At 29.4% G+C, this 21,240-nt stretch overlaps 3 protein-coding genes across 4 annotated transcripts; 1 reads left to right on the top strand and 2 right to left on the bottom strand.

Annotated features, from left to right (window-relative positions):
* Positions 1-1,103: 1,103 nt before the first annotated feature.
* LOC111041367 (ATP-binding cassette sub-family G member 4-like) lies at positions 1,104-7,597 on the top strand. 2 transcript variants are annotated; one of them, XM_022325618.1, is made up of 12 exons: positions 1,104-1,212; positions 2,061-2,178; positions 2,255-2,444; positions 2,748-2,893; positions 2,957-3,198; positions 3,292-3,399; positions 3,471-3,589; positions 3,780-3,948; positions 4,017-4,117; positions 4,934-5,092; positions 5,169-5,354; positions 6,184-7,597. In XM_022325618.1, exons 1-12 carry the CDS (start codon positions 1,104-1,106, stop codon positions 6,331-6,333), a joined length of 1,797 nt encoding a protein of 598 aa, XP_022181310.1. In that variant the 3' UTR covers positions 6,334-7,597. The 2 variants fall into 2 exon arrangements, with proteins under 2 accessions (XP_022181310.1, XP_022181311.1); XM_022325619.1 differs by lacking the exon at positions 1,104-1,212 and adding an exon at positions 1,701-1,910.
* Positions 7,598-9,031: 1,434 nt separating this feature from the next.
* LOC111041369 (60S ribosomal protein L27) lies at positions 9,032-13,493 on the bottom strand. Its single transcript, XM_022325621.1, has 4 exons — positions 13,372-13,493; positions 12,755-12,986; positions 11,231-11,370; positions 9,032-9,133 (listed from the first exon to the last, which is right to left on the bottom strand). Exons 2-4 carry the CDS (start codon positions 12,971-12,973, stop codon positions 9,085-9,087), a joined length of 408 nt encoding a protein of 135 aa, XP_022181313.1. The 5' UTR covers positions 12,974-12,986; positions 13,372-13,493; the 3' UTR covers positions 9,032-9,084.
* Positions 13,372-18,546, bottom strand: LOC111041368. The gene is made up of 7 exons (XM_022325620.1): positions 17,926-18,546; positions 16,666-16,870; positions 16,076-16,464; positions 15,807-15,999; positions 15,357-15,644; positions 14,426-15,287; positions 13,372-13,632 (listed from the first exon to the last, which is right to left on the bottom strand). Exons 1-6 carry the CDS (start codon positions 18,180-18,182, stop codon positions 14,856-14,858), a joined length of 1,764 nt encoding a protein of 587 aa, XP_022181312.1. The 5' UTR covers positions 18,183-18,546; the 3' UTR covers positions 13,372-13,632; positions 14,426-14,855.
* Positions 18,547-21,240: the final 2,694 nt, after the last annotated feature.

Below are 21,240 nucleotides of genomic sequence, written 5' to 3'. Positions count from 1 at the left end.
TAGGTTGTCATCGCTAATCAGTATAATCTGTAACATTTTATAATTTGTTATAATTATAATATTTCTAATTATTTCTTACAACGACCCGGAGAAGTACAGAACACTCCATAAATTTCATGAAAATACTAATAACTTTCGAAAAATTGGTCCATGTTAAAATATATATATAGGTATATTTAATAATAAGAAAAACATTAAACAGGTTATACAAGCTCACACAATCTCATCCCTCAGGGCAAAATCAATAGATGGAAGCGGAGCATTTCAACTTTTAAAAATAAATCGTTACAAAATATTTCATAATCATTATAAATCAAAATATTTCTGGAAGCTTATTTATAGGTACAGATTGTTTTTTAATCATTATTTTAATATTTTGTGATAATATTAAAGTACTCCAAGTACTACGATCGGAGTGTCGCGCATTCCGACCTTGGACGGCGTTTTCGATGCTATAAAAAGAGCCGCGACGCACATTTCCGCATCTCATCGCGCTCTATCATAATATCGGCAGCCGCGTGTTACATCGCGGGTATAGTCCGTCCTTCACCCACCCAACCACCCACCTAGCCACAAACACGACGACGACGACAACCGCCTCCCGCCCACGCCGTCGTACAATTACAGGCCGATGATAATAACAATTATATTTTAATATAATAACCACTGGTCACCGACGGAACACACGAGAAACCGGAGAAACTGAAAATCGGCCTTGCTCGTGCTCGCAGTAGGTAATAATAATGATTCGCGTTGTAATGCTCGTAAGTACCGAGTCGCAACAGATATAATTACTGTTTTGTTTTTTCTCTCGTATCCGATAATTTTTTCGTACGCACGCACATGTCAACATTTAAAACGAATTTTATTTCGTCGTGCGCGCGCAACATATCATTTTGAATAATAATAATAACAACGGCGACGATACGTAGCGAGTATCCGCGCGAGCGCGCGACGGCGTCCGATTCGGTAGCTCAGTTTCGGTCGACTACTCGACTCCTCAACTGCGACCGGTGATTGGCGTGCTGGTCAGTGCCTCAGTGGTGACTGCCGACCGGTGAGTGGTGAGTGCGGCAGTCGACGGCCGGTGCTTGCCGCTTGGCATGGACGAACGTGACGAGTTGGTGGCGGACGCCGGAGGGATCGACGTGCAGTTTTCGGACGTGTCGTACTCGGTGACCGTCTGGACGCCGGGCAGGATATTCGGTCCAGGTAGGTACAGACCGCGGAGACGAGAGACATAAACGTCGAAATAATAATATAAGAACCTTCACACGATTATTGTGTTGTAATTTTACAAGTCGAGGGCAGTGTCGTGGGCGACGGTGTTGGACAATACCTATAGATTTCCGAGACATTATCCGCATACCATGTTATTGTTTAGGGTGTGATGTTTACCGGTTAATGCGTGGACAATTAAACGTAGTTATCAAATTCTAAGAAAAATATTCAAGGCGGTATTGACGTCAACAATACTCACGGTATTGGCCGACGCTGTCCCAAGGTCCTTCAGTCTTCTGGACGATGTCGTCTAAAACTGTACAATACTAATTATTATAATCACGAACATTAATTGTTGCATAATATTATTATAGCAGAACAATAATTACATTTAATTACACACCGATAGACGCGGTAGTGCTGAACAATAAAATCACGAAATAAATAATTATTCAATTATCCAAAATTAAAAACCTTTTAATCTGACCAATTTTAGGTTCACTGAATCTTTTAATTTTTCGACAGTAATTTAAATTATTTTTAGTAAAAAAATTGGAGGGTTGTATCACCCCCCAATTAATACATTAATTGCTCTATCATATATTTTATATTACAAAAATATGCCAAAGGGAGGGGGGAGGTGATATGACATCCTCATCTACCCCCGTGAGCACGCCCTGGCCCCAATGGTAATACTACCTTAGTATCTAGACATTTTCTCTATTTTGTGATGTATATGACCTTATCTGTGATCAGTTTGTCAACCATAGTTTGAATGCCAGAGGTCGATTTCCCATCAAAATAAACATACATTAAAACAATTAACGTGTTTGTTCCAGAGAAAAAACGGATTTTAAGAAATGTCAGCGGCACATTCCATAAGAAACAAGCATGTGCCATAATCGGATGTTCTGGATCTGGGAAGTCTTCGCTGTTGAATTTCATTTCTGGTTATAAGTATGATGAAAAAATCTATTATTTATTTATCAAGTATTAGGTATTTACATTAATTATTTATTTAAATTGTTCATAGAACATGTGGTTACAAAGGAGATATAATTATTAACGGACAGCCTCGTAATCGAAAACAATTTATGAAACAACTGAGCTATATAATGCAAGACGATAATTTACAACCTCACCTTACTGTATTAGAATCAATGGAAATAGCTTCTAAACTGAGAAACTGTACCGTTCAACTTGATGTCTACCACAAAATCTTAGTAAGAAATTAAAATTATTTTACTTTGGCGTATTACTAAATATACGGAGTTAATAATTTAAACTATAGAAATTAGAAAACGTATAAATGAAATAGACAAATATATAACTAGGTACCTAACAAGATAGAATAAGATTTTGAAGTTAATAATATTAATAAATAAGAATTAGCATATATATTTGTGATTATAGGTTACTAAAGTTAAGACTTACTTCGGTACTTAATTTGTTTTTTATAACTTATGCTTAGCTTAAGGTAAAATTTGCTTTTTTTTATATGAGTGATAATGTTTATTTTTTTGCAGATCAAAAGAATATTGGATAATTTGAAGTTGTCGGAAAAAGAAAACACTTTGGCAGGAAAATTATCTGGGGGCGAGCGTCGTCGACTGTCTATTGCTGTGGAATTAATTCGTAATCCAAAAGTGATGTTTTTTGATGAACCAACCACGTAAATACTAGTACCTACTGTTAGTTATTGATGTAAATTAAAATTATACTTTATGTCGTTTAGAGGTTTAGATGTGGTATCCGCAAATTATGTGGTATCCATGCTAAGAGACCTAGCCAATTGTGGTAAGACAATTATATGCACTATTCATCAGGCATCTGCCTCTCAATTGGAAATGTTTAATGCATTATACATATTATCACCCACGGGTCAGTGCATTTATCGTGGACAGTCATCAAGTCTTATAAGTTATTTATCATCTGTTGGTCTCCAGTGTCCCTTACATCATAATCCTGCAGATTTCAGTATGTTAAATTTTCCTGTTGTTCTAATATTTCTCACTGTGTGCAACAATATTATTTACTCTGTTTTTATTTTTTAACTTGATTTCTAACTAGTTATTGAAGTAAGTTCTGGAGAATATGGTGATCACAACGAAACACTTGTCAAATATATTAATAATGGAAAATCAAATGACTGGAATAATGACAAAAGCATTGAAAACTGTGAGCAAAGAAATATTGTATAGTTATTTTATCATATATTAATATTAATTAATATATTATTTTATGCATAGCGTGTGTTCAAACGCCAAACCATCGTTCTAATTATTCTCGACATAAATGCATCTCAAAGTTTTTCAATGAACTACGAATACTTATTAGTAGAACATTAATCATCTCATCTAGAGACAGTGTTTGTATTTTACATCTTTAATAAGAGGTATTCTAGACAAAAAGGCTAAAGAATAAATTAAATGATTAAATTTCGGTATTAATTTAGCTATTAATTAAATAATATATTTTGATTGATGTCTCTATACCTATATACTGTGTACATCATACACAATTAAATTAAATCATATATATTTTTTATACTTTTATAGGACTTCATCAGAGTAAGAATATTTGTACCTCTTTTGATGAGTTTTCTATTTGGTTCAGTATATTTAAATATTGGCAAAAGTGGTTTGTTCACACGGGATAATGTAATAATGTTATACTTCAGTATGATGGCCATTGTTTACTTATCGGCCTACTCAATGTCTATAAAATGTGAGTTAAATTACTTTATAATGCATAAATAATTACATTTTCTATGTATAATATTATTTATATTTTAGTTCCAATGGAGTTGTTACTTATGAGATTGGAGTATTTCAACCAATGGTATTCACTTCGTTCATATTACACGTGTGTGACGTTAATGGATCTACCTTTACAGGTTTTGTAAATCATTATTTTATGTATATTAACTATTAGAATACAATTTTGTACTATTATACATTTTAACAAACATTTTAATTTGGAAAGGCAATGAACTGCATGTCTGTATATTTTATCATAATGTACATTGCCGTTTACATACTGTATACTTACAATTAGTATTGTTGAACGAGTAATAGGCATTAATTAAAGAAAAATCTATTTCGTTAAAGGTTTTTTTTAATTTTGTATGGTTATTTGAGTATTCTGTATCATAATTGTAATGTAATACATTAAACGTAAAAAAAAAAATAATAATAACAAACTAGTGTTTAGTAAGAAGAAAAAAATTTAAAACAATTACATCATTTATTTTTCAAATAATAAATAATTACTATAATAGTATAATTCCATAATTACAAAAATTTTATATTTCACACAAATTGTTATTATTTGTTATCAAATATAAATCTTTACTAAATGTACTCAATTTAAGAAAACTAAAATTAAAAATAAATACATTTTAAACTATTGATATTAGACGATTAAATCATTTAAGAATATCTCAGGGATAGTCATTGTGAATCATAAAACATTATCAATTTTAAAAATATACAAACATAGTCTAAACATTAATATTTTTTTTTCTGTAGTTCCCATTGTGGGTAAACAATAATTATTAAAGGTGCCTTCAGTCTTCACATAAAATATTTAGTCGTGGAATTTTGTTACAAACATATTACATATTTAGCATTCCTAAAAAGACACAGCATGAAGTGTGGAGGCATCTGGCAATTTTATAACGTATAAAACATTATATTTTTATTTGTTTTAGATTATATCCACGGGACTATTTTGTATTGTAATTTATTTAATGACTGGGCAACCATTTGAATTATTCAGATTTTTAATGGTTTTTTTAATGTTGATTGTGACCGGCCTAATGTCTCAAGCAACAGGCATGTTGGTCGCAATTTTGTTTAAGAATTTTCTTGTAAGTTAATTTTTATATTTTAAATTGACATTTAAAATAAATCCTTAAAAAATCATGTATACCATTTTGATTGTAGATAAATACTATTGTTATATCTTCAATTATTTTACCTATGACAATATTTGCGGGCATTATGTTACGTATCAATGACACACCAAAAATATATAGTTGGATTTATGATGTTTCCGTGTTGAAACATTCAATGCAAGGTATTTTACATGCTATATATGGTTTCAAAAGATCTGCGTTGCCATGTCCAGAAGTAAGTTAGATGTTCACAAACGTATCAATTATATTAAAAAAAAAAAATTGATCAAAGCATAAAATAAATTGGCAAATCTAAAGAATGTTACACGCTTACGCTGATAATAACTCGCTCAATCAGTTATATGCGCATTATGCAAATAATAAAATACTATACTGATCAACTCTAAAATAGGATAGAATTTTAGAGATTAATCATATCTCCTATGCATATTAAATTACATTTTATTATCAGTTTTTATTACTTTGAAGGGTCAATTAATTGATATATAATTTTAGATTTTTTTTGAATTTACTATTTTTAAAACACTGCCATGCACTTTTTAAATTTATTGTGTGCTGCATATTTTAGTTCTTTAACAATCAGTAGTAATTAAGTGTTTTAACCTTTCTACGTATTCTATGAGAAACCATCAGTAAACTTTGTTGTAGAATCCTAAAAATATGGGAATACGTAGTTCATGGGCGCCCATTGGGGGGGGGGGGGGGGGGGGAATACAGGGCACTTCCCCCCCCCTCTGGAAAAAAATATTAAGAACATGTAGCTCAATAAATATTACCACAATATTACCTTATTACCAACATTTTTTATTTTGACCCGTCCTAAAATGTTACCTATGGGCGCCAATGACGTAGTTCAATACATTGAACAACTAAAAATTATTCCATGTTCCAAAAAATCTATAATAATTTTTTTCAATTGAAATTATTATATTGTATTTTTGACACAACCAAATTAAGTTTAATATAATTTAATATTTTGCTATTCATTTAGGATAAAGTGTGGACATAATTATTAATCATAGAAATATAATTTTTTTTTGTAGATTTATTGTTATAATGGCTCTCCAGAATTAGTTCTCAAGGATGTAAGTATGAGTGATAACATATTTTGGACTAGCATTGGATACATTACAACTGTATTTTTGTCCCTTAAAATTTGTACTTATGTTATTTTAAAACATAAACTTTCCTGATGAAAATAATTTATAATGTTTTACGACTCATATTTGTTATTAGTTACTAGTCAGTGTTGGCATTGTTAAAAAATCTATTTCGTTTGCATAGAGTATATTTTTATAGTTAAAAATTGCATATCTACTTCTAAGTCAGGTGATTGAAAAAAAAATATATTATGTTTATATTTATTAACACTGTCGTAAGCATGGCTACAGTCTATACTTCTATAGATTATCTATAGCCGTGGATGTTAGATACAGAAGCAGGACCACGAAGGAAGAAGGAGGAGCTACAGCGATGAAACTTATTATTGACCTTAATGGAAAAAATTTTTATTTAATGATTTTTTATAATATTAGGTAGAATATTGTTATGTATTCTTAGTTAAATTGGTACACAGTATGACGTCGGAAATCTAAATTGTTTTGATAAAAATAATGGTGGTCGGGCAAATAACCAATTTGAAGACTTTATTTTATTATGTTTCCCTCAATATATTAACTTTTTTTTTAAAATTAATTGCTAAATTAATATAGTACCTACTATAACGGTTAAAAATCAATGCTTTAAACTCTATGACCACTTAGTGCTAAACTTTTCTCATTTACAAGACAATAGAATTTGATTGATATACTTATTGAGTTTACCTATACTAGCCTGTAAAAATAATGGGTTTCTTAGTTTTTAATAGTGGATTTAGATGTCCAGAAAATCCAGTTTTCAAGTATGCCATCAGAGTATCCACTCAAATTTGCTCATCTCAGATGATCGCGATTTTCATAAAAATAATATGCTGCCCAAAATCTTAATGATTATTTTTATTTAGGATCATTGTTTTACTGTATAGGTCACAAGTATAGTTTGAAAACACATTAAGACCAGACCAATTGTCAACAGGTGTTTAAATAAAATGCGGCTTATGAAAATTACTAATAAAAAAACGCATGTTTCCAGCATATGTTGCTTTGGTCTGAATGTGATTTAAGGCTATTAAAAAAATGTTTTACTATATTAGATATATATTTGGTGTTTTTTTGTTAGTTTTTATTGTGCTATTTTCTTATTTTCTTTGTTAATTGATCTGATTGAGTGCTTAAAAAATAATTTGTACATTTTTTTTAAATTTCAAATTTTTATTTTTGTTATCTGTAAAGTTAGCAACACAGAATCCACTTCATTGTAACATGAAATCTCTTGATTTCTGATCTCAAAACCAACGAATTTATAAATATGTATTTAATTTTATTATTCCATAATAATATATTATTTTGCTCAAATGAATACTGCTTGTATCTTTGTTATTGTGCTTGAACTATTCAAGAACTGTAAATTATTATTTTTTTTTTAATAATAATTGTTGAATGCTGTTTATATTATATTTAACTAGCACAAAATGAACATTACTTTGGTGTTAACATTTGATAAGTGTGCCAAGGTTACCTTATAGTTTATACTGAAATATTTCAAATGAATGTTCTTGAAAAAATTATATTTCCATTTTATGTATACACTTCTATAAAGTGTACATTTTTAATGAGACTGAACCATCTAACACAGCATAATTTGAAGTAAAAACAATTTATATCAAGACTGTAATGGAGATATTTTATAATACTGAAATTTATGAAAGCACATTTAATTTTAGATCATAATTATATATGTGTAATTGTATTAAAGGGTTATATCCCGTATATTTAATAATAATAATAATTGCATCTATAACCAATGAAGCACATTTAAGAATATGAAATCAGTGTAACGCTATCATACATTTGAATGATAACTTACATTTTTATTTCATATTCCAAAGAATAATTTTTGGAACATTGCCAAGCCAGCCCCCCTCCTCAATTTATTAATTATTATATTGTCATAGTGTATTAGGAATTTCTTTCCTTTAACATTGCCTGGAAATTGCAATATTACATCCGCAGTAAGTTTTGTGAACATTTCTATGTAATTATTGACTCATGCATATTATTTATATATAGGCCAAATGCCTAGCAGTTTTTCATGTGAAAATAAATTGTAATGATTGCTATAAGAAAAAGTTGGCTCTTTACTATCGGTTATAACACTACCTGAGAACTGTCTAGTTTTCGAATAATTTCTTACATTTATTAGGTGTTGTAAGAAATTACTTGAAAGTTAAATTCATTCAAACATAAAACAGGCTATTTCATTATTGTCAGCACGATTTAAAACCGTGATTGTTTATATTATTATGTAACTTAAATTTTATAATAACACAAAAGCTGTAGTTTAACATACATAAGAATTTAATTACCTATCACTTTTTGTTCACAAGTAATTTAAAGTTGAATGCAAGAGGTACAACACATTACAGAATATTTGGTTTAAATGTTTAAAACAAGCTAAACACATACTTTCTAGGAATTGAGATTTAACAGTACCTAAACCATAAATATCACTAGACTATCCTTATTTTCCGAAAACATTGAAGAGGCTGGTGGTACAGTTCTGTTTAAAAGAAATATTACTAAACATTCAATTATCAGTTTCATTAATATAATAGATTACTAGAATCAAATACATGTGCAATAACACAATAACAATTGGCCTCAATACAAATGTTGTCGAACAAGAAGTGTTTTTGTTCATATTTTCTTAGTGAAACTCAATCTGAAATGTTACCATGCATTACTTCTCAGCATTATAGTATAAGGTTTAATTTATTAAATAATAACACAGTGATTAAGATTTTTTTTTTTATTATCCAATAAAATGATATATCTTACATGATGCAACTAGAACCTTAACTTTTGGAAGAACCATTTGTTCTTTCCAGACTTGAATCTGTAAACAAAAGAAATTTAATTAGACATTTTAAATGTTGGTTTTTTTTCAAAATATAGTATTGTATTAATTAATTTGATAGAAAAGATGAAAAAAGAATGAAATAGCTTATTTATATCTAGATTATCAAGTAGTTACTGTACATGATATACTACTATCTTTTGTAAACATATTATTTTATAATCACATCCAAAAGAAAATGTAAATAATTATGGAGACATTTTTTAAGATTTTGATTACGTATACACTACATAATGAGTATTCAATATTTTAAAATGTTCATAATGTGCATGTTTTTTTAATTTAAAGGAACTATGTTCTTCCGTCTTAAACATGTAGAATAAGGTAAAAACATCGCCGTATTTCATTCATTATGATAGTATTATTGAAATTAAGATTAAATGTACGTAACTTAAAAATAATTTTAACTGTACTTTGTCGGAATCTTTTATATATAAATTGTTATTTTAAAAAGTTTTAGTATTTAATTTGTATGATTACAACTTCACATATATTTTAGAATTCATTAAGAAGATGTTTTAGCCGAGGCATGTGTTGTCTCTACCTCACAAATGTACAATAAAACAAATTCACGTTTAAAATTTCTAATTTCATGCAGTTATATAAATATTAAAGTGAATTAACTAACTATCAAAACTTTGAAGTAAAAACATAATGGTTTTTACAACATCTACATTTTGAAGCCAGTAATGGACATTTTTAAATACAAATGACAGAACAGATTGAGTTTAATAATAGGTCAACTCAATTTAATATTTAAAGGGGATGGCTAACGCAAACTGACAATTTTTGAGGGGATTGATATATAATTCATTTGTTTCTGGCTGTCACTGTGTGTGTGTATACTCCCCACCAATCGCCCACATGCACTAGTCATTTAGTCAGGGTTTAGGTATGAAGGTGAAATAGCTGTAAAACCGACAAAAATTAAGGCATCTTAATTAAAAAAAATGTCAAGATAATTGAACTGATTAACAAGTTTACTTTGCACCAGGTTTAGCAAATTCTTGACAAGAATAAATCAATACATTTTATAAATTGGTCAATTTTTAAAAATTGAATGTAATAAAATATATGCTCTGATGCAAAGTAGATTGGTTTACCAACTCAAACATCCTTACTTTTTTAAATCGAGCCACTATAAGTACCTTTAACTTTGTCTGTTAGTAAGGTTGTTTAGATGAAAAATTAATCGTGTTTCCAATCCCCTTAAGCTAACAAAATTGAAAACACTGAACTAACATTTAAGTATGTTATACACTGGTGAGACTGAAACAACACATACGAGTACATCGTTTGAAGTAGTTCTTGAAGACAAGTATAGTATACGATTGTACAGATAGTATAGACTGACAATTTTTTTTTTAAAATTTGTTCCTAAGAGTCATCACAACATGAAATAGCTGTCGGAGGTACAAATACCACCATGTCTACATAACCGTAGCCGAGTCAGCATCAAATGACTGGTAGTTCGTGACCCCACACCCAGCCACCCATCGGCTGATATCAAGTAAACAAAACTGTATATTTATGGTAAATTTCACACACAAACACTAGATTCTAACAGGTGTATCATGCCCCAAATAAGTTGTGGTATCACCTGTAGAACATTCCACTGTGGGTTGAGTTAACAACTGCCAGTTTGTTTGACATGGACTACAATAAATGTTTTTTACACACTGTTGGTAAAAAATAGTTATATTCAATTTCCAGAGAAAAATTGATATCATAAACACACTATTTGATATGATTATTCTAATGGTACTCCAAGCGGCCTCAGTCACAGTCAGTAACTGTTCAATTTATAGAAATGCAGTGGACTTTAAAAATGAACAACTCTGCTATGAATGACCATACTTCAAATAAGAGGGGCACCGAATTTAAGCAAATTAATCTATATTAGTAACAATGTTAAGTGGTTTTTATCCGTCATATACAACTCTTAGCTATTACTAGTTTCGTTTCACTATTGGATAAGACATCACAAAACTAAAACAGACCTAATGGTTTTTGAATTTAAAAGAGCACATTATTATTAAATCTATTCGTTCAATATAACAAAACTATTAATCTTACTTTTCTTCAAATTTAACTCGGGTCTGGAAACGGTATTTCTTTTTAATCATTGGATCTTTTAAATCTTTAGGTGAAACCTTGTCTACTGTTACATCTTGTACGGAGTATCTAGTTGGCATAAGGTGGTTGTAATTGAGCACCTGAAAAAATAATTTGGAAATTAACACAAGTAGTAACATATATATTAATTTAACACAATTATCCTTAGTCATTACCAATTAGTAAATGATTTTAATAAAGCATAAAAAAATATATTGAACATAAGCAACATTCTAACTTGTAGTTGTACATATAATATCAAAATATACTTCATAATTCTTATCAGGTTTATTATGTCATCAAAATGTGTCAGACATATGCTTGTTTAAATCATCATTAAGAATTGAGTCAGTGCAGGAATCAAAATTAATATAATACATACAGGATAGAATAAAAGGAGCGTTTTAACTAATAATATAATACCTATATATTAAATAACCACAAGATCTCTTATCTTCAGGTAACTGAAACTTGGTCAGACTTTGTTAAATATATTGTCAAGTTTAAATTAAAACAATGATGCCTAAATTATGAATCTAAACTGAGGTTTTAATTTCATAAGATAAAAAAAATTATAATTTGATACCGATAAAAATTCTTTTTATGACAAGATACGAAGGTTATTATTATTTAACAACATTCAATACAAATTAAAAATTAATTTTTTCATAATTTTTAGTATCAGTTTATAAATATGGAACTGTTATCAACCACGGACTTCTGTGAAATAATCAATCAGGCGGATAATAAATAATATATTTATAAATGCCCATGCCAGGTATCAGTTATATAATAATTATAACGTTGCTAAGAAGTTAAGAGTGAAAGTGTGCAATTTATCTGATCGTTTATAGCGAATGATAAGTACATTAAATTAAAATTTGTGACCACTTAAGAAAATGTCACTCATATGGTGATGTTTGCGGCTTACAAACAAAAACTCCAATTCTATCTTGTTAGTTTTAATATAAGCCCGTGTCCAGACCAATAGAATACATTTATCAGAAGCATTTCGTTTCCTACCTCCCACCGTAAGTCAAAGAACGTAATCCGAATTGAATGTCAGCAACAAATGCATCCCAGCCTAGACACAGATTCATAGTGAATAAATCATCTAAACTATTATCTTAACTCAAAGGTAGGGTCAATGTATGTTTGTACGTGGTTTATTATTGAATAAATAAAATTGAGTAATTTAAAAATGTTCATATATAACTTGCTTAAAAGCTTAATCATTAACAACGTACAGATGGCGATGTCAAAGCCAACACAGCACAAATATTAGTTTGGGTGGATGTAAATTATTGAAACAGAGACAACATGACATGTGGGTACAATGTACTCAAAATTCAAATGTGGTCTCTTACAAATGGAATTCATGAAGAAATTTTTCTTGTTAGGCTAAAAGCTTAAAAAAATGATTAAAATATGCACACAAGTGAGATGTAACGGAACTATAAAGTGTCTAACAACAGTTAGTCTTACTTTCAGGAAAGGTTTGATTTTGGATCGTTTTTTGAGTTTTTCCTGTGACATGCGTTTGGTGACTTTCCGAGGATAACGATCTATACCGGCCACAAGTGCGTGACCATACTGCCTTTCCGCTGTACCTTCGTCATAAGTCTTCATTATGACAGCTTTTCGGCCGGCGTATCTACCAGATAACACCAGCACGATTTTACCAGATTTCATAATTTTACCCATTGTGCCGCTTTTGCTAAAATCAAATAATATAATTAATAGAACATTAATACTAATACGTCAAACGCGACGCACATATGTGCACCACAGGTAACGTCGTGAATGAAATGTGCGAAAAACGTTGGCAGAAAACCTCCCCTGTAAATGCCACTGGGAAATATCTATATAATAGCAAACAGTAAACTCAGTCTAACTGTTGCTGAGAAAATATAGTGTCCCAGGTACTTGTATTTCGTGGCACGTTTACGACGTCGGAAAACCGACAGACGTCCGTCGACGATAAGTTCGTTTTTCGAGGATTTCGTTCACGACGCCCTTCGACTGTGGCACAATTAACACGAACGCGTCGTAAAGGCAACACATTTGTTGTCTAATAAATAAAATAATTCGAAATTACTTACCACAAGACTAGGCGAATATTACACGAGGGCAGGCTACGAACGCCAAAAGAGAGAAACTATTTGTTTTCAACAGGATTTTGAGGTTATGAGAGAAGCGCCAGTTTCAGTGTTTCACCGACTCGTGACAGTCGCGAGTCGCCGACTCCGCCTGGAAGAAACGACGAGCGCAGGCTGACAATCATATGGTATTCGGGCATTTGATTTGCTCGTCCATGACAACTCGTTCACCGCCAATGTTTGATTTCCAAAATATTGAGCTACCTGCCACGATAATAAAAATATGAATAATCAATTTATTCTTAATGCCGGTTGACAGTGTCAATATGTTATTATCCTGTGTACGTTTTGTTGATAACTTTTAATTGGGATTATAATTATGTGACATGCATCGAACGATAAGCTTTATTGTTAATTACTTACCGTCTTGCAAAGTGTATTATGGGTGTATGATAATAAAAAAAATTTTGGTGATAGAAAGTGACAAGCTGTAAGGAAGACGCCGTGTATAATGTCTAAGATTTTAAGTTATTTCACTCCCTGCCCGCTTAATAAATACTTAAATACTAAAAAAAAATAATATTCCAAATAGTTTAAAATATTGATTGTTTAAGACATTAAAAAAAAAATTGTTCCTATTCTTCGACAAAATTTAAAATTATAACTAGTGTAATTATATAACTCTGATAGTTTAAGACTTACAACATAACAATATTAAACATTAAAATACAAATGTTACAAGGAACTATAAGGTACTAGAATACAGTATTAATTACTTTAGTGAAACACTATTCTAGAAGTTTCTGCTCTCCACTAGTACATTCTACCCGATTGGATATTAGTACACCACCTAATCTCTGACATAAATAACAAGTAATATCAGCAAAAATGCAATAACATATTGCAAATGGAATTTAACAAAAATACTGGATTATAATCTTTTGGCATTATTATATAATTAGAATAATAAAATATTTAGGTATAATTTATCAAATTACTGAAGTTTATTATATTATCAATAATTTTGGATAAGAAGGCTTAAAGGTTATTTTCTTACCATGTATGGGTTTTGACTCTTGAGGATTGACTATAATACTGTGGACTATAAAAAACAATAGGATATGAGAGGATAGATTAGTAATGAATTTAATTCAATCTAATAATAATTTTAAGTCAAAATTGAATAAAATATTGTAAATCCAAATCAAACATTAACTATAAAATCCTTTACATATTATTTTTAAAATAGGTTAGTTATGAAACATGTTTGGTTACATTTATCATCTTATCTATTGATACCATTCTCGAAAAGAGTTTGGTTTAATAAACAAAGAACAATGTTAATCAACAAAAAACTTTAAGCTGCAGTTTAAGATTAAACAATTAATAACAACTAACTACAATTACTTCACAGTACATAATTTTAAATAGTAATTTATATATTAAACTGATTTATCTCATGTAAAAAAAGTATTTATAAATTCAAATTATAAGTTATCTTGATTTCCATACCATGGCTTTTTCATCTGAGTTGGGTTATTACGCATAAAAATTGTAGTTTTTGGAGTAGAATCTGGTTTTAAAGTCCTCCAGTTACCTTCATCCGTATTCTGCACAGGATTCACAACCTGTTTATAATTGTTATGGGTCCATGATTCTTTATGTCCTCTGTCATTATTATATGATACAGTCTTAACTTTAGTATTGTCTGTAACTTTGTTTCCAAAAATGTGTTCTTTATTTTTCATCAAACTCGATACATGTAATTTAAATGATTCTAGTATTTTCATAACTTCTGTAACTCTTTTTTGATCATCTGCAGACAATGTTGTATTTTTTGAAGCTATAGAGAGTTTTTCGGATATAACATCTAACAAATTAACTTCTATAGTATAATTACTAAACTTGGTTCTATGTGTCTACAAACAATTTTAAAATACAATATTTAGTACAATGCCGAGTTGGAATAAATAAGTTTTATCGTGTACCTGAATGCTGTAAATACAAGTCACATTTTTAATGCTCAACAGCATTGGAATGTACTTCAGCGCTCGTAAGAGATCATTTTTGGTCAGAAGTAAATATGATATAGTTTGACTTAAAAGTTTTTCTTGGTGAACAGGATGAGGAAATGTTTTTAACAAGTCCACCATCATTTGTTCTATTGGAGCAGTTTTTGGATTTATTTTAAAAAATGTATAAACATAGTCAATAGAACTACCAAAGCTTTTGACATCATAAGCTTTCTTAAGATGAAAGTTGGCTTTTACATAATCCTAAAAAGTGCAAAAAACAATAATTAAAGAAAAGTATCATGTAAGTTTATGAATACTTTTTAAAATTTTTTTATACGATTAAAAGAAAAACAAAATATATCCAATATAGGTATAGCATTGGTTATACATTTGTAATTTAAGTCATTTTATGTAGAAATTTACCTTTTTATTAAACAAATAGTAGTTTCCAATTGCCCCATGAACATAACCATTATCACTATATTCTAATGCATAAATAAGTTGATCCAAGATGACAGCAATATCATCGTTATACTCTTTATTTTGAGAAATTTTCGATAAGCTAATTAAACAACTTTTTAGCAAAAGCAAATCTTTTGTATTGTCAATTACTTCACTGAAAACAATATTTACAAAAATAATTCAAATGGTTAGAAAGAAATAATTAACAACTATAATTTTTTAAGACTAACATTAGTAATTTTAATGCCTCTTCTAGAATTTTATTTTTGGCATTTTTATTTTTATTTATGTTTTTACTCATCCGATGATAAACATGAACTAAATGCAATTTATGCTGATCCTTGTTACCAAGTTTAACAGCCATTTCAGATGCTTTAATTTCTTGTTCAGAACATTCGAAATAATTGCCACATGTTCTTTGCCAGTTAGTTAATACTTTAGCCATTAAAAAATACCATTCAGCTTCAGTTCCATTTAGCGATAATGCTTTAAGTGCGCTATCTTTTGCTATTTGTGCAGCAGATAAACCATACTCATAAAAGAATAATGTTTGAATACCAAATAATCCAGCTTTATTGGCATTGTTCATGTTATATGGCATAATAAAATGTTCTAACGCCTAAAAAAACAACAAAAAATTAACATTCAACATAATCAATAACATTAAATTAACAATAATTAAGGTTGTGTCATAAGTAGAAATCCAGTTATTTATCCATGAAAGATAAAAAGTCAAACAAATGTACTAATGTAAATACAAAATTAATAACATTTATCATAGTTCTAACTTAAGATTTCTGCCTAAAGATGTTATACAAACCATAGTTTCATTTGAACACAATTTTAACAAATAACCCTTCATTGAAAATGTTATGTGATTGAGAGCTATCCTAATAGACTTCAAAAAATTATCGTTACTTCCAACAGATGATAATATGGTTTCGATTTCTCCAATTATTTCCAAAGCTTTTTTTGTCTTTCCTTCATTAATATATTCATAACAAATAACTATGTTATAACCAAATCTAAAAAAAAAAAAACAATTCAAACTACTAATATTATAATGCAACATACCTACATTTTTATTTTAAAATGTAGTTGCAGTGGCATACAATTAATATCATTAATTTGTTATATTTTGATACCTACACAACACCTTAATAAATGGTTAATACAAATAAATATTACATAAATCATAACATAATATAATAAATAAAAAAACCTAAACCATTTAGTTTAATTTGTTGTGTTGTCTTATAGGCAAAGGTATAGTAATAACAGCTACACAATTTGGCTCATCCTTCGTGAAGTTAAATAAAATTAGATATATTACAATACCTAGGAGCACCTAGGACTTAAGAGATAACCATTAATAGATCTAACTGTTCACAATTTATAAATAGAGAAAAAATATGAAAAATATTACCATCTAGAATATTTAATTAGAGTGGAAGCAAAACATAAAGTGTAAATGATTTGTTGAAATGGTAGCTATGAACTATTGAGAACGAAGAAACGGTTAAACAGTAGGAAATTTAGAATGCCTGAATGCATAAATTGGTTTATATTTTAATTTAAGTGTGGGATTACTAGATTAGTAGAACAGTAAAAGATACTAATACCTAGTAAGATTATCAAGATTTTCAAGAACAGACATTTGATACATAGTAGTTACATACGCAGACTCATAACAGTCTGACTTCGATATGGGTCAGCAGATTTTTGCAATTAAATAGCACATAATGTAACTGCTTGAATACTTGATTTAGAACGGGTAAGTATCAATACAATCAAATTTCTTTCTTGAAAATATTGAATTTTTTTATTTGAGTAATTTAACATTTAATTATTTCTGTTGGTTCAGAGACCGAGTATAGGTAATTGAGCATTTAAACTCAATTTTTTGCCTCAGTAGATAATTGAATAAACTAAAACTGATTCATCTTAATAATTTAAAGTAGGTAAGGCAGTTATTATTACATGAGCATGACCAAAAAAAAATATTTGAAACATTTTAAATGTTTTGCTACTACACAACAAGTCTTTTGGTTTTATATTATTACTGTCGACAGGTACTCACAGTTTCCATTTGATGAACTCAGGGAGTCGGTCGTGCTGCATGCCGTATTGGCCCAGGGTAGTGGATTTCATGTCCAGGTTGTCGAACAGTACGTCCGACTGATTGCTGCGCCGCTTGTACTTCTTCTGCCAAGCCACCGGGTTTTCGAATCCGTCCACAAAGTCAACCTTTGGCGAAATGGAGCAGACTTTTTCGAAATCTTCGCAGATGGTCGTCGATGCATCGGCAAACGGGCGGTGTTCACTCTTGTCCGCCATGTCAGCTTACACGAACTTTTCCCCGATTACAATAAAATTATACTCACACGCAAAACGGAAAATTGTTCGAAAAATCTAAATGTGTTTAGGGCGACTATAATGGCTACCGGTTCGGGGGTTTTCAACGGCAGACTGTGACTGACCGCCAGTGAGTGACTTGAAAGTCGAAATCATAGATGATAGGTATCATATAAAATATTTATTTCGGCCAAGGTGCTGAAAACTTACAAGTATTTAAGACAAAAAACGAACAGGAACAAAATAATACGAAATCATTTAAAAATGTAAACGGGGAAAACACTACGACACCTGACCGGAGACTAGGAATGCCAATGAAAAATGCCGAGTGGCCTCTCATTTCTCAACCAGTTAAGATAACAAACGGAAAATCCCAGCGCCACGGATTATATCTATTCTTAGACTCGAAAAATTAATAATGTTATTATTATGTTTTTTTGTTGTTTATTGTTTATGTACCGCGGCTCAGTGAGCAATAGTATTTACGAATATATCATAATGATTTATTTCACACTGAATTACAATATTTCTTAATAAAGATAACAAATGAAATCAATTAGGTAGGCATAAGACAAAATAATTACGTAAATTAAGTTTTGGTTTTTATTTTAAAAACAAAGTTTGACGTGCTTATAAGAGAGGGCTCGTCATCAATTACTTACCTGTATTATAGTGATTTTTGAAAATTAAGAAAATGCAAATAGTATAAACTAGTAAATGAATAAAAACAATTAATAATAATAATAATAATAATAATAGAACAATTTACATTTAGGTTTTATTATTTAGAACATATTATCTTATTCTAGACAGTGAATGCCTGGATGGTTGTATCTTGTATAAAGCTAAAGTATATTAACGCAGATTTAAATAATATTAGATTTTTCGTTACTCTTAAGTCTTTACTAGTTATCAGTGGTGTATTGGTAAATATATTTATGGGTATACGCACTAATAAAATATGTATAATCTACCAAAAAAAAATTTTCTCGCTTCGCTCGTAGTCAATAATCATTACAATAATTAGGTGACTTAATCTCTTATATTATATTATTTTTATTTTATTTCTTTATTAAATTTTCAGTATTTTTACTAATATAATAATATTAAAATTAACACTGATCATCAATGGAACCGACTAGTATTCATTCTTCTTTGTCAAACGATACTACGATAAGTACAATAAGTCGTAAACTCGAATAGCAAGATTCAAGAAGGAAAATACCCATTATTGCAGTAACAATAATTTATAAATAAATCTATAAATAAACACCATAAACCATTTAATTGGCCATAGCCTGATAAACACTTAATAACATCAGTGGTTACAAAAACATAACATCGCAAGAAACACATTTGCCGCGCGTTATAATTTATAAATGACATAATACAGGTTGAGAACCATGGACTGAGCATTCATACTCCATATTGGTAATATTACATAATATTTTAATAACATCTATTTTTCAAAATGTTATTAATAAATTTAATTTAAAATTCATTATTATATTAAAATAACAATTTTTCCTATGAATAATTGGTTTTCGAGTTATTTTAAGAGCGTATACCCGTAAAATGATATTTTACATTGGGTATACGCCGAAAATCGAAAATCTGCTGACGGGTATACGGCTTATACCCGCGTATCCGTACCAATACACCACTGCTAGTTATTAGTATACTTCTGATCAAACTTAATGTTTTCGTTGTCTATAGACGTAAGTAGGTACCTACTTCATATTAAATATAACATTTTATTTCATTAACAGAAAGTTCAGAATAAGAGTAAATTGACTGAGTGAAGTCTAGGTTTATTTAAAATCATTCTTAACAGATTAATGTTAATTATGATATTATATAGTGCTCTGTTGGGAAAGGTGTGATTTTAAAATGTATATGCTTCAAATACATGTTTTATGGTTAATTATCTATTGAGCATTAGAACTGGGTACCTATTGCAATGTAAATAATTTTAATATTATTCATGAAAATTACGAATGTTAGACAGAGTGATTTTTTTCAGAGAATGTTTCACTCGCATGTGTTGTCTTGGTTTTATGCTAACGTATACCTAACATGGCCAAATTCGTTTATATGCTCTGTTATTTTTAATAACATGTGAATTGACCAACTATCAAACTCAAAGGTAGGAATTTATATCAGAAAAAACAAAAAAGAGATCGAGGAAAAATGGGAATGTTTACGGCAAAAAAAATATATCAACAAAATCGATTTTGTTTTTTCACAGGTGTAGAAAGTAAAGAATACCTGTAAATATTCTTGATATTTAGATTTTAGACCATAAGTTTATAAAGGCATTATCTATACATGATCAAATTTTTAAAATAATTTAACGCATTTTGAGCAACATTTGACATTTTAGATTTGTTTTTAGTTTTTTTTTCAGTAAGTATCTATAAAAAATGTCATACAAGGTCAAAATCCTTGGAAATGTAATACAAGGTTCTTATAATGTTTGGTATATTTAATACTAGTTAATATACATAATAATATGTCGAACATAAGTAGTGACAATATTATGTTGATAAGCAGTTTGACATTTTAAGTTTTTCTGTAAGTTATGTTTCTGAGTAAAAAACCAGGTCATGTGCAGGCCCCTTAAGAATCCAAATAATATTTAGTATATCAATTCTTGAATCATAAATCATAATATGTATATACTATCGTTATTTATTTTTGACATGACAGCTTTAATTTTGTCAAGATTTGAAAATTTAATGCTTATTAAAATGGATTTTTTGACATAGTGAAAAATGTTTTATCGATATTTTTACTATTTATAGAAGTTTTTTTTTAAATTTCAGATGCCTATAAATAGATTTATAGAATTAGAAATATCACCTGTAGAAAATGTTAAAGTAAACATTTGGTGAAAATTCCAAGTATCTACAAATATTTGTTATTGAATTATGTGTATACATTTTTAAATCTTAGATATAAAAATGAAAATGTGTATATAATTCTAACCAAAATAATTTGCATATATTCGTGATTTTGATGGGTTGTGTCAAAATTCTAA

This window comes from Myzus persicae, unplaced genomic scaffold, assembly GCF_001856785.1.
Source record: "Myzus persicae strain clone G006 unplaced genomic scaffold, MPER_G0061.0, whole genome shotgun sequence".
Lineage (NCBI taxonomy): Eukaryota > Metazoa > Arthropoda > Insecta > Hemiptera > Aphididae > Myzus > Myzus persicae.
Note: the sequence above shows the minus strand (reverse complement) of the source record. Positions and strands in the feature narration are given on the sequence as shown.

Excerpts from the sequence above, each read along its gene's own strand:
- LOC111041367 (XM_022325618.1), top strand. The coding sequence starts at position 1,104 with ATGGACGAACGTGACGAGTTGGTGGCGGACGCCGGAGGGATCGACGTG. Across the intron at positions 2,445-2,747 it reads ATGTCTACCACAAAATCTTA|ATCAAAAGAATATTGGATAA; the intron begins GTAAGAAATTAA and ends ATTTTTTTGCAG. Across the intron at positions 3,590-3,779 it reads TCATCTCATCTAGAGACAGT|GACTTCATCAGAGTAAGAAT; the intron begins GTTTGTATTTTA and ends ATACTTTTATAG.
- LOC111041369 (XM_022325621.1), bottom strand. The coding sequence starts at position 12,973 with ATGGGTAAAATTATGAAATCTGGTAAAATCGTGCTGGTGTTATCTGGT. Across the intron at positions 11,371-12,754 it reads AAATCAAACCTTTCCTGAAA|GTGCTCAATTACAACCACCT; the intron begins GTAAGACTAACT and ends TTATTTTTTCAG. Across the intron at positions 9,134-11,230 it reads CGAGTTAAATTTGAAGAAAA|ATTCAAGTCTGGAAAGAACA; the intron begins GTAAGATTAATA and ends TTTTGTTTACAG.
- LOC111041368 (XM_022325620.1), bottom strand. The coding sequence starts at position 18,182 with ATGGCGGACAAGAGTGAACACCGCCCGTTTGCCGATGCATCGACGACC. Across the intron at positions 16,871-17,925 it reads GAGTTCATCAAATGGAAACT|ATTTGGTTATAACATAGTTA; the intron begins GTGAGTACCTGT and ends TTTTTTTTTTAG. Across the intron at positions 15,288-15,356 it reads CTTGTATTTACAGCATTCAG|ACACATAGAACCAAGTTTAG; the intron begins GTACACGATAAA and ends AATTGTTTGTAG.